A 16,709-nucleotide genomic window follows, 5' to 3' on the forward strand; every position below is an offset into this window, starting at 1 on the left:
CTATTGTAAAATCATTTTTCTTGTCTCTTTAGTAATTTCTTATATATTTGCATATGAGTACGTATTGATTAACAGCCACCACTTCTTTTTTTAAACCTACTTTCAACCCCTAAAGCATCTTGTTTAATTATTCATTGATTATTACTTTACAGTGTTTAAAAGCATAACCATCACATAGGACAGGTGGTGATTTTAAAAGCATAGGGCTGCCAGATTCAACGTTTAGAAAAACACCACCACCAACTTCTCTAGTCCAAGCCAAATCCCACATTAAATTTTTCAACAAATTTCTCATCACCAATCATCATATATACTCAATTAAAATCACAAATTATATCATATATTCTAAATTAAAATCACATATTATAACAAAAGTTACAGTACTCGTTTAAGCTACAATTCTTTCAAAATATAAATGATATTAAGCGATATCATGTTCAAATATTTTTGTCTCGGGGACTCCACTTGGGAACTGTATGTAGACAAACTCTTTGGTAATCTCTCTCTCGGCTCTCGGCTCTCAGCTCTAACCTTAAAGCATTATATAGTTGAGTGGAAGTAGGAATTCTACTCGCCGTTCGTTCTGGTCGTTGGTGGGTGACCATGATATCGTATTTTACCCAAAAGATGCCATTTATTCGAGTAGGGTTGGGTGGAGCTTTGTTTGGTCAAAGGGAGGTGTGTGAAAGTAGAGTTGTATTCCAGTCTATTCAAGGGAATTGTCCGGTTAAGCTTGGCTCAATTATATTGAATCAAGTTCGAGCTTTTCTAAACTGACCGCCAACATGCCTAAACTTTTCCTTGAAGCCATGATAACTAAACATGCCTAAACCAAGTTAAACAAAATTACGAGCAAAGTTTACGGAAAAGTGCAAGAAGCCTTGAAGCCAAAGCTTGCATATCAAGATAACTCACCCACAGGTGGGGGAAGAAATATGAGTAGCTAGAGCTCTTTCGATGGTTTCGAACGATGACACCTGATTCCAGATACCGTTACTGGATGTCTTTTACAGACCTTCAGAATGTACAATAGTCTCGGTTACAAACAAAAGCTCCATCTTTCTTTGTCATCCAGTATCAAGATGTTGATAATGTATTCCTCAGCAGCAACCTATTCTCCAACATCAAAGATTTTTTACGATGGCTTCGTCTAGCTCTACGCAACAGAGAATTTCTTCCAAGAAGAAGAAGACAAGACACATTGCCAAGAGAATAATTTAGAAAAAGAAGCAAAAATGTATATCTTACAGTTGCTGAGAACAATGTTACCATGCATATCATGTTCTCATAATCGACTACTGGGAAAAGCAAACCACAAAACAGTTCTTAGTTTCCGTTCTCTTTCTTTTCTCATCAAATACCTATATAATATATAATGATGTAGTGTGACAAATGTGAAAAAATGAGTTAATATTTCGGGACACCTCTAATCCCATCCTTTAGGTAATTCAAACCCACAAGATAAAATCACAAAATATACTGAAACCTTTTGGGAATAGGGCATTATTTATCTCCGTAATTTTCTCTGTAATTCTGTTATCGTAAAGATAGATTCTGCCTTCAACTTCATCCCCAATTAAACAAACGATCTCTGCGCATGTGGAGTGAGAGAGAGAGAGCTCAGGAATGAACCACAGTAAAAATATACATGGAGGAAAGCGTTCTGTGTTATTATGGAAGGGCATGCAAATGCGTTCTTGCATTGTCAAAACATTTATTTGACTTGGCATATCAATAAGAAGCCAAAGCTAAAGAATATCCAGAAGGAAACATAGATAGGAAAACACGGGAAAACCATTTATAAACAGACTTCAGCATGCTTCTAACTCATTATTGGAGAAACGAGAAGGAAAAAATTACCCCTAGTTTACCTCTCTCCGTCCCCTTACCTACAATAAAGAGAATATTTCTTCAATAATTAGCACACTTCAGTCTGATATTCTGATCTCAACTCCCAGAATGTCCTTCACCGCCTCGTATGTCACAAATGCAATTGCTATAGATGGAACTACCTGGAAAAGTAGGCAGCACATCAAGCAAGTCCTTAATGCATGGAAAGATATGTTCATTAAACTCTGACAGATGGATATTAATTTCATGAACATACTAAATTATCTGAATTTTTATCAGTTACATATCATTCAAAAAACTTGATTTGTAAAGAAAAAAGTGTACGTAAACCTTAAGTAGGCAGTAGAAAGTGGAAACTGGAAACTGGAGGCAATCATGGGTGTATTCGCATCTTAGAGGCACACTTACTGGGTAAATTAACAAGCAAGGGACCGATTTTCAATATTTAAGAGCTGGAAAGGAAAACTATGCTTTTACAGGTCATAAAAAGGTACGACTCCCTGAGGCAGAAAGGACCAACCTCTTTGTATAACCATCCTTCACTTCAAACCCTAAACATCAATCACAGTAGTTTAACCCAACTGTTCTACACGTACTAGGAACCACATTCTAGACTCTGAAGAATAAATACCTCCACAAAAGGGATAAATGCAGCACTTAGGGGCCCACATCTGGATGAACCTTAGGTTGGAGATCCCACAGCCCAAATTTGTTAAGACTAGATGGTTGAAGAAACGCAACTCGAAATCTTATAACGATTCGAAGGATCAAAACTCACAGATAATTTAAAACCTCGAAAGCAGCCCAATATTTCAGGCATAAATCATACACAACAGATAGCAGCCTTGAGTGCTTATGGCCAAATAAAAGGTCTACATGCCACAGCCATTCATAATATTTAGAGGCACTTTTCTTTTTTTATTTGTTCCTCTATTCAGCCAGTGGGATTTTAGTCCTAAATCTTGATATTTCTATATTCCAGTGAAAGGAAGTGCCAAAATACCTTGGTGTCAGGAATAATGGAAATTCCCTTAGCAGGTGAACCTAAAATGTCAATTTGACCATCCAAAACAAAAATTCTATTTGGAAAGCGTCAAACCAATTAGACCTAAGATTATTCCCACACTTCTCAAAACATAGATCACATATAATATGAGACTGACCTTCACAGAATTGGGGACCAAACCCTTGTACAATGCCCCAAAGCCCTCATGTCGAACGGTTCTCCTGAATGCATCAATCATACCAGTATATTCGAGTGGGGCCTTGTTCCTTCCATCACCAGTAACAACAGAAGCAGCATTATTCCATCCCACCATCTGCATTCGTCTACGTATGACATCGAGAGGATACGCAACAGTTTGTCCAACAGTTCCAGCAGCAGCCCCACACGCCAGCCGTGTTGTCACACTCAACTCGTTGTCTTCAACCAGTCCAAATGGTTTAGTTTGAATTAAAAAATCCTTTAGAGATTCATACACGGAAAAGTTCAGACCCACATATGGAATCTGCAAACATCAAATGGAAAATATAAATTTGCATACTATACTTCAAGGGTACATCTTCCCAGGATTACACAAAAATTGGGTGAGAAATTTTTTTACAAGTAAATCTCGTGAGGGAAACCAAAAGTGCCTAAAAAGAATATGAGTAATTCATATTAAGCATCAGCAGAGAAGGGGACAAGAACAGCTGGTATCTAATATTTTAATTTCTCCATCCTTCATTAAACTCTTCTTTCCCAGTTACCTCTAAACAGCAGAAGAAAATCTAGACCAACATTAAGTTCTGAAATTTATCACCAATATATGTACAGATGTTTGTGTACGTGTTTATGCGTACAAGTGTTTGTGTGCATGCAGGTTATACAGTATCAAAAACAGGAAACAACTGAAGCACAGGCCATTATTGGAGTGCAAAATTATTAGAGGTTATCCAGCCCTCTCTCTCCTCCATCTACATTCCTTTTCTTTTCAGCGTTACTGCAGGACCATTCCTCCAATTTTCCCATCAATTCTTTCTACAATATTAGAACAAAAAGCACTCAAACTCATAGATCAAGAATTCAACTCGGGGCTTACAGCTTTATATGGCATGTTGTGACAAAGATTATACAAACTAGTATTCTAATCTGACAATGGTCGACTACAATAATTCTAATAGGAGGCATAGACAGGTAAGAGTCATGAGCTTAAGCCATTTAGTCCTTCTAAAAGAATAAATAAATAATCCTTGCAACCTGAATGACAACTTAATACAAAGATCCATACAATAAAGTATTTAACAAAAATAATAACTAATACACAACATGAGAGTAACCATTTGAAGTCTAAAACCATACTTATCAATCAAGATACCAGACTCAAGGTATACTTGGTCATGTTGAGGCCTGAAATTTCATCAGCATCTCTATTATTTTGGAGAAAGAAAAATATAATCATGGGTGGAGGAAACATTGCCAAAAGTACAAGGTCGGCATGGTTGCTAAGATGACCAGGGCTTTAGCAGCATGCAGATGTCGATATGATTATTGGGAGATACTGTGCTTTTTATTTCCTACATCCTCAATGATCAAGAACACCATACAATGATCCTAGTTGTAATTATCTACTCCAAAGTAATGGCAAAAAATATGAATAAAAAATCACTTACAACTCCAATAACAGAAGGAAGCCAGCCCTTATATAAAGCCCGTGGGCCTTCTTCCCGGAGTACAGTTGATAGAGCATGGAATATTCCTCTGTACCGATAAGGAGAATTCTCTGTCTGCAAATATACGACCCATGAAAAGGTTAAGAAATTATTATGCAAAATAACTAATGATCACAAAAGGCAAGGATATTTTATATGAAATGAATTTCCATTTACTTTGATAAATAAGCTTCCTCTAAAAGATTAAAAATTTAAACCGCCACTGTCATCTCTTTTTGCCGCTACTATTAACGGAAGCTCTCTCTGACTTTTATGTGGGAGCAAGCAAGCGTGATGTTGTGCTTAACATTTTTCATCTTTTACTTGCAGATGATACCTTGATATTCTTTTTTTTTATAAGTAATCAAAGATATTGTATTCATAGAACTAGGCAAGGCCCAGGTACACAGGAAGTATACATGAAAAAACGCCTAGCTAGAGGTTACAATAGAAAGGAGAAGATCATGGACACTGGATCCGTTACAAACTATAGCCCCCGCCCATAGGAACAATGACTTAAAAAAGAAAGCTTTAAGCTCAGCCAAAGTTCTCTCATGATCTTCAAAACATCTAGCATTTCTCTCATTCCAAATACACCAACACATGCATATTGGTATCAATCTCCAAATTGCCGCTACCTGAGAGTCACCATGAAGGCCTCTCCAACTTGCTAGAAAGTTCACCAATCTACAAGGCATAACCCAAGACAGACCGAGTCTTGAGAATACATCATCCCACATAGCCTTGACCACCTCGCAGTGTAGAAGCAGGTGATCAACTGACTCCCCATGCTTTTTACACATACAACACCAATCTAAGACAACAACCCGACGTTTCCTCAAATTATCTGTAGTGAGAATCTTGTCCAAAGAAGCTGTCCAGACGAAGAAAGCTGCTTTTGAAGGAGCTTTCGTCTTCCATATGCTCTTCCATGGAAACATAGATAGACCGGGATTCATGAGCTTCTGGTAAAAAGAACTAACAGAGAAAGTACCTTTCTTAGAAAGATTCCAAAGCAACTTATCTTCGGAACCCCCTGGAAGACTTGCTGAATATAGAGCCGCAAAGAACTCTGAAAAAGACTCTAGTTCCCAATCATGAGCTGCCCTAATGAAATCCACATTCCATTGAGGGGCACCATTTGAAAAAACCAAGATATCAACAATCGAAGCCTCCTTAACTCTGGCAAGAGCAAAGATGGCAGGGAAGGTATCTCGTAAACAGTGGTTGCCACACCATTTATCAAGCCAAAAACGGACACGCAAACCATCACCTACCACGAAATGCTCATGACCCCGGAAGGTCCCCCAACGGCTTCTAATGTTTTTCCACAAACCCACTCCGTGAGGACCACGTACCTCATTCGAGCACCAGCCTCCCCAAGCTTCTCCAAACTGAGAATCTATAACGGACTTCCAAAGAGCCTCCCTTTCATTTTGATACCTCCACAACCACTTACCCAAGAGAGCTTGATTGAAATTCATCAAGTGTCGAATCCCCAACCCTCCCCCCGAAATTGGGGTACAAATAGTAGACCAATTAACCAGATGGAATTTGAACTCTTCCCCCCAGCCACTCCATAAGAAATCCATTTGTAACTTCTCAATGCGATTAGCCACCTTTACAGGAAGCGGGAACAAAGACAAAAAGTAGGTGGGTAAGTTAGAAAGAGTACTTTTAATCAAAGTCAACCTACCACATTTCGACAAGTAAAGTCTCTTCCAAGCAGCCAATCTGCACTCCACCCTTTCAACTACATCGTTCCAAATCCTTTCAGATTTAAAAGGAGCACCCAACGGTAAACCAAGATACTTCAAAGGAAGTGAAGATATCTTACATCCCAAGGTGGAAGCTAGAATCTCCACATCAGGGGCAGCCCCCACTGGCACTATTTCCGACTTTGCAAGGTTAATGCTCAATCCTGACACAGCAGCAAAGCAAAGGAGAAGCGCCCTCAAGTCTTGGATTTGTCCAAGATGTGCACCACAAAAGATGAGCGTGTCATCAGCAAATAATAAATGAGAAACGTGGAGATTGCCATTCCCCACCGAGAAACCATGGAGCAACCCACCATCCACCAGACCCTCAATCATCTTGCTGAGCGCTTCCATGACAAAAAGGAAGAGGAGAGGAGAAAGCGGATCTCCCTGTCTCAGGCCACGGGAGGAGTTGAAGAAACCCACCGGCGAGCCATTAACCAAAACAGAGAAACGAGCTGAAGAGATACAAAATTCTACCCATTTCTGTCATTTCCCCCCAAAACCACATCTTTCAAGAATGTAGAGGAGGAAATTCCAATTTACATGGTCGTATGCTTTCTCCATGTCTAACTTGCATAGCAGCCCAGGTTCTCTAGACTTCAAACGACCATCCAAGACTTCATTTGCAATAAGAACCGAGTCAAGAATTTGTCTTCCTTTGACAAACGCATTTTGCGGTTTTGAAATAAGTCTTTCCACCACCGAGCTTAGTCTTTTAGCTAACACTTTGGATATAATCTTATACATTCCATTCACAAGACTAATGGGGCGAAAGCCTCTCACGTCCGTAGGCCCCACTTTTTTAGGAATGAGGGCTAAAAAGGTGGCATTGATACTCTTTTCAAATCTAGCATTAGAATGAAAATCAAAAAAAACTTGCATAATATCCTCCTTGACCACCTCCCAACAAACTTGAAAGAAACCCAAAGTAAAGCCATCCGGACCAGGAGCCTTATCACTTGCCAGACCTCTGATAACACTACCCACTTCCTCTTCTGTAAAAGGCCTTTCTAGCCATCCTGCACACTGCTGGTCTAATGTGGAAAAAGACAAACCATCCACTCTCGGTCTCCAAACATGCTCTTCAGATAATAAATTATGATAGTAATGTTCAATATGGTTTTTGATAACCGTCTGATCCGAACAAGCTACCCCATCTATCATCAGTGTATCAATAGCATTGTTCCTCCTGTGAGAGTTAGCCATCTTATAGAAGAATTTCGTGCATCTATCCCCTTCCTTAAGCCATAGAACCCTTGATTTTTGCCTCCAAGAAATCTCTTCCATCAAAGTAACCCTTTCAAGATCAGCAACTACCTGGCTTTTACGAAATTTCTCAGATTCAGAGAGGATTCTAACCTCCTCCTCACCTTCCAGACCCTGTAATTCCTCAATAAGAGAGCGTTTCTGCTGAAATACGTTGCCAAAAACTTGCTCATTCCACTGCTTCAGGTCTTGTTTCAATGCTTTCAATTTTTTTGCCATAATAAAGCTTGGAGAGCCTTGGAAACTATAGGAAGTCCACCATTGTCTGACCCTGTCTACAAAGCCATCAGATTTAAGCCACATATGTTCAAATTTGAAATACCTTCTACCCCCTTGGATGCCTCCACAATCTAAAATGATGGGGAAGTGATCGGAACATAAACGGGGTAGTCTTCTTTGAGCTACATCCGGGAAATGAGACTCCCAATCGGAGGTAAATAGAAATCTATCTAACCTCGACCAAGAAGGAACATCACGGGTATTGGACCAGGTGAACAAGCCTCCTGATAGTGGAATATCCATGAGCGCCTGCTCAGAAATGAAATCAGAAAAATCCCTCATAGCAGGAGTGATGAGGGAAGCTCCCGACCTTTCGCTTGGAAAGCGCAAAGTGTTAAAGTCCCCCCCGATGCAACTTGGTAAGTCTAACCAACTAATGACCCCCGCCAGTTCTTCCCACAAAAATCTTCTCTCAGAATCAATATTAGGGCCGTAAACACCTACAAAGGCCCATTTGAAGCCGTCTTCAAGATTAACAAAGGAGCAAGTAATCGAGAAATCACCCACACCCTCTTCCACCCTTTCCACCACCCTTGTATCAAACAAAATGAGGACTCCCCCAGAAGCTCCTCTAGAAGGTAAATAAGACCACCCAACATGCTGCCCTCTCCATAAGCTTCGAACTACTTGTCTTGTGATAACTTCCAACTTAGTTTCTTGTAAGCAAATAATATCCCCTTTCCATTGGCGAAGTAAATTTCTGACTTGGAGCCGCTTATTAGAATCATGCAGCCCCCTCACATTCCATGATATTATTTTTGGCTTCATGGAACAACCGTTTTACCCCTCCCCTTGCTACGCTCCCGTAGAACTAGCGGGGAAAACTCGGACTACCGTCATCCTTTTCATATTTAAAGCTGTTTTTGGGTTGAAAGTGAATTTATTCAAGTCAAAGCTGGTTTATATGGGTAATGTTTCTAATGTGGGATGGTATGGCTAGCTTATAAGGGTGCAAGGTATCCTCTTTGTCCATATAAACATATTGGCCGACCTTTGGAATTATGTCTGTTTGAATAATGTGAACGTGAAGACTAAGCATTGACTAATTGGGTGGAAGAGGATGTATTTATCTAAAGGTGTTAGAATCACCTTGATCGAGAGTACTCTCTCTAAATTGTCTACATATTTTCTGTCCCTATTTTTCCTTCTTCCTTCCCACTAGCATGGTCAATGGTATAGAGAAGTTTCAGCCAAAAACATTATGGAGCAAGGTCAGTAAAGACTTCAAATTTGACCTGGTTGACGAAGCTAGAGTGTGCTCCCCCATTTTTTAGGGAAGTTCAGAAATACGAAACTTTCTAAGGAAGTGGCTTTGGGGTTAAACATGGATGTTCTTGGGGTGGGTGGTGTTCTAATGAGATGTATGTACAGGGTGAGGTTATGTGAGAGAGAGAGAGAGGATAAGAGCTTTTTTTAGTCATACCAGACTTGAGGTGGATGATGGCTTTAGGACTAGATTTTGACATGACTTATGATGCGCTGACAGAGCCCTCAAAGAAGCTTCCCCAGAAGTGTATAATATTGCAGCTACACAGGAGGCTTTAATGGCTGATCTAATGGAGTTCTCCAATTGCTCCCCCGTCATGGAATGTTACTCTTTTCATATTGGCCAGGGAATATTACTTTTTTTAGAGCAGCTCATGACCGAGAGGTTAATGCCTTCACAAAGTTTTTTCAATCTCTCCTGCGTCACTAGATTATGTCTTGTAGGTGCCGATAAGACTCTTTGAGCCACTTCCAAGAAAGAGAAGTTCACTGTTCGATCTTTCTACAAGGTCTTTAAATGAGTCCTTCCCTTCAAAGAGTATTTTGCAAACTAAGGTACCTCTGAAGGATGCTTTTTTTGCATGGAATACTTAAACAGATCCTCACCATATATAACCTAAGGAAACAATTATGGGAAATCGGTATTCTAAGTGCAAGAGAGAAATCTGTAGACCACCTTCACTCCATCATGAGATTGTCATCGCCTAGGGGAATGACTTTTTCAGACGAGTGGGTTTGGCTAGGCTTTATGCCCAGAAGGATAGTGAACCTCTGCCAATTGGAGAGGATTATATAGAAGCTTTCCCAGAAGTGTATAATATTGTGGATACACAGGAGGCTTCAATGGCTGATCTATTGGAGTTCTCCACTTGCTCCCATCATGGAATGTTACTCTTTTTATACAGGTAATGGAATGTAACTTCTCTTAGAGAAGCTCATGACTGAGAGGTTAATGCCTTCACAAAGTTTTTCAATATCTTCTACTTCACTAGATTATGTCCTTGTGCCCTTCCCGAGAAAGAGAAGTTTACTTTTTGCATGGAATACTTCCTTAAACAGATCCTCACCATATATAACCTAAGTTAACAGATATGAAAAATTGGTATTCAAGAGAGAAATCTGTAGACCAACTTCGCTCCATCATGAGATCGTCATTGCTTGGATGAATGACTTTTCTGGACAAGTGAGTTTGGCAAGGACTTTATGCCCAGAAGGATAGACCACTTTGCCAATTGAAGAGGATTATATTGAAGCTTTCCCAGAACTGTAAAATACTGCAGATACACAGGAGGCTTAAATGGATTATCTATTGAAGTTCTCCAATTGCTCCCATCATGGAATGTTACTTCTTTAAGAGTATCTCATGACTGAGAGGTTAATGCCTTCACAAAGTTTTTCAATCTCTTTTACTTCACTATATTATGTCTTGTATGTGCCAAGAAGACTCTTTGGGCCCTTTCCAAGAAAGAGAAGTTCACTGTTCGATCTTTCCACAAGGTCCTTAAATGAGTCCTTCCCTTGAAAGAGTATTTCACAAACTATCTTCAAACAAGTCCTTCCATTGAAAGAGTATTTCGCAAACTAAGGCATCTCTGAAGGATGCTTTTGTGCATGGAATACTTAAACAGATCCTCACCATAGATAACCTAAGTAAACAACTATGACAAATCAGTATTGTAGGTGCAAGAGAGAAATCTGTAGACCACCTTCACTCCATCGCGAGATTGTCATTGCCTGGCGGAATGACTTTTTCAGACGAGTGGGTTTGGCTAGGCTTATCTAGAAGGATAGTAGACCTCTTTGCCAATTGGAGAGGATTATATTGAAGCACGTAGAGTGCAATGGTGTGAAAGATGGTCCCTATCTATCTAGTATGGTGAATTTAAAAGGACATGAATTATACAAATTTTGAAGATCAAAAGCAGATGATAGAGGAGCTTAAAACTTATTTTTTTCAACACTTTATTCCTTCGAGCAGCTTTCCTTAATTTTAATAGGCCGAGTTTTCATGACTTTCTTAATCTTCTTTTTCTAATTCTAGTTAGGTCGTCCCCTAAAAAAAAAGTGAATCCCTAGCATATCGTTGTGTACTTGGGCTATCCCTTTTCCGTTCTTTAACAATAAAATCTTCAATTACTTAAAAACAAATAGAGATGCTGATTCCCAGAAACTTCCAAGAATGTATTTGCTTCAAGCTATTAGAGTTAGAAAACTATGTACCTGTACAGTTAACCTGCCTCGTACCAAGTCCATTGGGTAAGTTGCAGACATGGCAATTATTCCAGCACATGCCCCAGCCCCAAGCCGCAAGAGAGGAGTGAGCTGAGCATCTTCTGCATGAGATAATGAGAAAAGTGCATTATACAACTGGTATGTCCACTTAACTTTTTTTATAACTGGAATGTCCACTGACTACCATCTTTCCATTTATGAATCCTAAGACACAATAAAGTTTTTTTTTTTTTTTTGTAAGTAAAGACACAATAAAGTTCATCATCGAATTGTCTAACTAATGAAGTCCATGTGTACGCCATAGAAATAAATTTATACGTTCTAACTTGAAATAGTAGAAACAGGAGCAAAGCAAGCGAATGCACTACTCACATGTAGTATGCTCATGCCTTATTAAATTAAAATGAGGCTAAACTGCATTTTTTTATGCAAAAATTCCTTTAATTATTCAATGTGTGACCACGAAGGAACAAAGAGTGTCCATGTAACGCCCCAATGAAGGCCCCAGCCACATGGACTATACTCCAAAAAGAACTAGTCAATGATACAATTGAAGCCTCATTAGAACCATTATAAAGAGTAAGAACTTCTCCTTCCCAAGCAACGTGAGATCTCATACACCACCTACACTTATCATACACCACCCCCCACCCCACCCCACCTCACCTCACCCCACCTCGCGTCTCTTCCTTCTTCTCAAATCAAAGCAAATTATTATGTTTCAACCAAGTCTCCCAATGAGTCTTGTTAATGCAAAAACAATTACACAACCCATTAATGCGAAAATATTATGGTCAAGACGAACATACCATTGCCAGTTTTCTGCTGATATAGACGCAAGATTCCCCTACATAGAAATTAAAAAAAAATATAATCAATTGTCCTCACTAATCAGTGGATATTTCTCTTTCTAACCATACAATTACTAATACGCCTATCCAATATCAGAGAATGCCTATACTACTTTATGGGAGTTAATGACGAAAACATTCAAGTTTAGTTCATCACACAGTATCATTACTCCATATTAAAAAGACCCAGACATGCACTTAATGTAGAAGTATCTGAAAGGTATATAATTGTTTTCCTCTCCTTTAGAAAGTTTCATGTGCTTCAGCATTATAAATGCAATCAGTAAATTCACACGTGACAGCTACATCTTTAAAATTAACAACACAACCAACAAACATAGTTTGGCTCAAGTTCATGTTTCACTGAATTTGCTAACGATAGGAAATTAACATTCATATATTGGACTAGGGGTGAATTCGGTCTGGTCTGGTCAGTCCATAGGGTGTTTTTGGGACCGGACCGGACCACTTCAGTCCACCCTTTTCCCACCCCGGACCGAACCGAATTTCCTTATGGACCAGACCAGACCAGACCGTTAAGTATCGGTCCGTTCCGTCTGACCCAACGCCAAATGGGACAGTTTTATATTTTTAGGCCCAACTGACATTTTTAGTCAGATTTCGGCCCAAGTCCTAACATTTTATCCCATTTTCAGCCTAAAATTATTTATATACAAAAAATAGAACAAAAAAACTTGAAAAAGAATTAAGTGTAAATAGTAGAGTATGTATAAATGTATGATGTATCTACATATGACGACATAAATTATCATATGATTTGTGATATAACATTAATTGATAGCATATATTATTAATGGTTGCTTGCAACTTAGGTATATTAAAAAAAATTACCTAATTACTTTAATTAAGTGTAAATAGAAGAGTATGTATGAATGTATGATGTATTTATATATAATGACATAAATTATCATATGATTTATGATATATTAGTAATTGATAGCAAATATTATTAATGCTTACTTGCAACTTAGGTATCTTAAAAAATTACATAATTACTTTAATTAACTGAAAATAGTAGAGTTTGTATAAATGTATGATGTATCCACATATGATAACATAAATTATCATATGATTTATGATATATTATTAATTGATAGCATATATTATTTAACATTTTATATGGTCAATGATAATAGATTATATGAAAATTACATAATTAACTTATACAATTATTATGTAAAATAATATCTTATATATATATATATATAAAATATTTTTAAAAAATCTATATTGTTCAGTCAGTTTCAGTCCAGTCCGGTCCAAAAATCACAAACCCCGGGACCGGACCGAAACCCATTCAATCCCACAAATGGAGGACAAAACCGACCAAACAAATTTTCGGTCCGGTTTGGACCGAAAATTTTACACCCCTATATTGGACCCCAAAATAAAATCCACAAACACAAATTAAAAGCATAAGATAGATAATAAAACACAGAATTTAACATAGGTTCTGAGCAGAAAACCTTACTTTGAAGCCTGTTCATAGCTGAAGAACTTGACTGCAGAATTTGGAACAATACGTGCACAGTTAGTACCATTTCCTTTGAACAGCCCACGAAAACCCTCAGTTCTCCATATATATTTCAACCCTTGAATTGTTCCATTGTATTTTATGTTATGGGGATTCTGAACCTGCATATTGCCTGAGCTAATTAACATATCATAAAATATTTCACTTAGAATTTCACTTGGAAAAGAAAATTTTCCATACTAATGAATTTGGGTCCATAAAATGGATTCCAAATTGCGAGATCTTGTAGCACTTACTAATGGGGCCTTTACACTGAAGAAATTAATTATAGACAGAAAAATAATTAGATCTCTCCTCTTCATTAAAAAATTTGGGATTCGTGATCCCAAGAAAGATTGGTGCATGATCATAGAATTTTTCTATCAGGTCTCAATGGATCTTTCACAATATCTATTCCAATAATTTCCCCATAGATCCTTTCTATCCATATGACAGGAAATCATGTAAAGAATGGGAAATATCCTGTCAAAGTGACTGCGCATATATAAACAAGCATAAGTATCTATTGCAATTAAAAGAAAGAATGACTGAATATAAACCAACCTGGAGCAGTATTTTCAATCTTTCCAAGGGAGCAACAGCTGTGCGTGACCTGCATAGACATGAAAACTTTTCATTCTATGAAACGGCAGTACCGTGAGAATGGGAAAGAAATGTGCAGCATGTTGTCTCAGCCATCAATCAGCAATACTTAGGTGCAAATATGAACTAGTCAATAAATATTTCCACTAAAGCAAGTTAGAAGTTACTGATACCATAGTTTGCCAAGGCAGCTACATTTTATAAAACTTGGAAAATTCTGGAGGAAATACAGTTTTTCTAGTCACTTCTTGTGGAAATGGGATGATTCTTTTATCTCAGTTCCCATATGGGAATAGTAACTAAATATTAACAATCTTCAATATCTTTCTTCTCCCAACAACCAATAAAAATCTCAGCTTCAGTTGATTATCCTACTTGAATTTCGCAACCAAGCATTTGAGCTTGGAGAGGTTAGAGATTCGTTTCTTTTTTTTTTTTTTTTTTTTTTTTTTATTGGCACCGTCCAACGGCATCCCGACTGACTAATCCCGGGGGTGCACAGGCCCTCGGGAAGTAGTTTTTCGCATGTGCACCTCGGAGAGATTTCATTTCTTTCTGTTTTCACCAGTAAGCAACCAGAAACACAAAGAATCAGTTTTTCAGTTTTGATCTCCCATTTTTCCTCAGCAATCCAAATGTGCAAAAGGCATTTGACTACATAGTTAATAAGATTCAATCCTTCCATCCTCTTTTCCAGATTTTCCAATAGTCAAGCAAAATTAAATAAATAACAGACCACAAAAGATTCCGCCCCCCCCGCCCCAAGAGTTCCGTTTCCATTTCCTTTATAAGAAAAACTCGTATAAAAGGAAAAAAAAAAGGAATGAAAATGCAACTCACACGCCTCCAGCGACCCCACCAGCGACCAGAGACTTGCAAATACTGAGAACAGCATAGCTCGGAGCCCTCACACCCTCTCTAGCCAGTTTCGCCTCCTCCGCCAAATTCACGATCGTCGACACCGCTGATTCGCTCTTCACATCCTCCGAAGCCATTGGAAGGAAAAAATATATATATATATTTAAAGAAAAAAAAAAAGGCCCTCAACGATAAACAGCGAAAACAGACAGTCCTAACGTCTTCGTTTGCTAACGAAATCGGTTTCACGATGTTCTTTTTCCACACGTATCAGATGTCCGGCGATGATATTGAAAAGCTCGAGCCTTTCCGCGGTTCAGAGTTCACTGTGTAGTCCCAGGTGTGGTAGTGACGGCTCAGGGGTGCAGAGTGAGGGTTTAACAGTTCGATTGGCTACTAAGTAACGCCGTTTCCGTTTGTGGCCTAGGGAAGTGTCGTCTACGGGGTGGTTGTTGAGAAATGAGCAATAATACTTACAACTACTCGAACAAATTTTGTTGCGAATATTTGTATAATATAATTTAATTTAAAAGAAAAATTCAAAAATTTTAATTTTACGAATTAAATATTAGACAATGCTAGTGTCGAGAAAACCCACCGAGGAATTGTACCAACAGTGTAAACTTTTTTGTTTTTTTTTTAAGCATTTTTTACGTAAATAAAAAAAAATAAACAAACACAATATCAAGAAATAAACAAAAACAAATATTAAAAATACAATAACTCTAAATAAAATATTACTTAGAATATAATACAATTTGAGATGATAAAAATAATTCATAAAATTAGTTCACAAAAATATAAAACAATAAAAAAGAAAGTAAAATTATTGAGATTGCCAATATTGAAATTAAGACTTTGTTTAGATATTAAGAGTATTTCAGATGATTTGTAAATAATAATAAAATTATTTATAAATAATAATAAAATAATAATTTATAATTTATAAATAGTAGTAAAATAATAATTTATAAATAATAATAAAATAATCTTAAAATATCTTAAAATAATTATATTTCTAAACATACCAATCTTCACTTAATTAATTGAATATGAAATTATAAAATAAATAAATAAATAAAACATGTTCTGGTAATATAATTTATAATAGATTTGACATTATTTTTTTAATATAAAAATGAGTTGCTTTTCAAAGAAATTCCACAGGCTATTATAAGGGCTAGTTTGGATTCACCGTAAGAGATGATTTTATACGAAAATTGAAAAAAAAATATTATTGAATATTATTTTTTAATATTATTATTATTTTAAAATTTAAAAAAATTGAATTGTTTATTATATTTTATATAAAAATTTAATAAAATTATAATAATGAGATGTGATGAAATGAGATGAGATAAAATAATATATTTTTTGAATTTAAACAGAATAATTCTTTTTTAATTTTTAGTATATTAGAATTATGTCCGGAGAGAAAAATAAAACATAAATATAAACACACGCGTACGTACGTGTGTCGTGCAAGAGTGATGATTTTGGACAGGAGGGATCTACAAT

At 37.3% G+C, this 16,709-nt stretch overlaps 1 protein-coding gene across 3 annotated transcripts; it reads right to left on the reverse strand.

The window, feature by feature from the left end:
* Nucleotides 1–642: 642 nt before the first annotated feature.
* LOC109020384 (mitochondrial adenine nucleotide transporter ADNT1) lies at nt 643–15,618 on the reverse strand. Of its 3 annotated transcripts, none has more exons than XM_035683674.1 (9): nt 15,174–15,618; nt 14,295–14,343; nt 13,689–13,852; nt 12,155–12,192; nt 11,334–11,446; nt 4,504–4,617; nt 3,015–3,359; nt 1,890–2,012; nt 643–1,174 (listed from the first exon to the last, which is right to left on the reverse strand). In XM_035683674.1, exons 1-8 carry the CDS (start codon nt 15,326–15,328, stop codon nt 1,929–1,931), a joined length of 1,062 nt encoding a protein of 353 aa, XP_035539567.1. In that variant the 5' UTR covers nt 15,329–15,618; the 3' UTR covers nt 643–1,174; nt 1,890–1,928. The 3 variants fall into 3 exon arrangements, with proteins under 3 accessions (XP_035539567.1, XP_035539566.1, XP_035539568.1); XM_035683675.1 differs by lacking the exon at nt 643–1,174 and adding an exon at nt 1,215–1,591; XM_035683673.1 differs by lacking the exon at nt 643–1,174 and having other exon boundaries at nt 1,211–2,012.
* Nucleotides 15,619–16,709: the final 1,091 nt, after the last annotated feature.

The sequence above is a fragment of the Juglans regia genome, chromosome 12 (genome assembly GCF_001411555.2).
Source record: "Juglans regia cultivar Chandler chromosome 12, Walnut 2.0, whole genome shotgun sequence".
Lineage (NCBI taxonomy): Eukaryota > Viridiplantae > Streptophyta > Magnoliopsida > Fagales > Juglandaceae > Juglans > Juglans regia.

Coding starts and splice junctions, on each gene's coding strand:
- LOC109020384 (XM_035683674.1), bottom strand. CDS start 15,328: ATGGCTTCGGAGGATGTGAAGAGCGAATCAGCGGTGTCGACGATCGTG. Junction 3,360..4,503: donor TTCCTTCTGTTATTGGAGTT/GTAAGTGATTTT, acceptor TGATGTTTGCAG/ATTCCATATGTGGGTCTGAA. Junction 2,013..3,014: donor TGGTCCCCAATTCTGTGAAG/GTCAGTCTCATA, acceptor CTACTTTTCCAG/GTAGTTCCATCTATAGCAAT.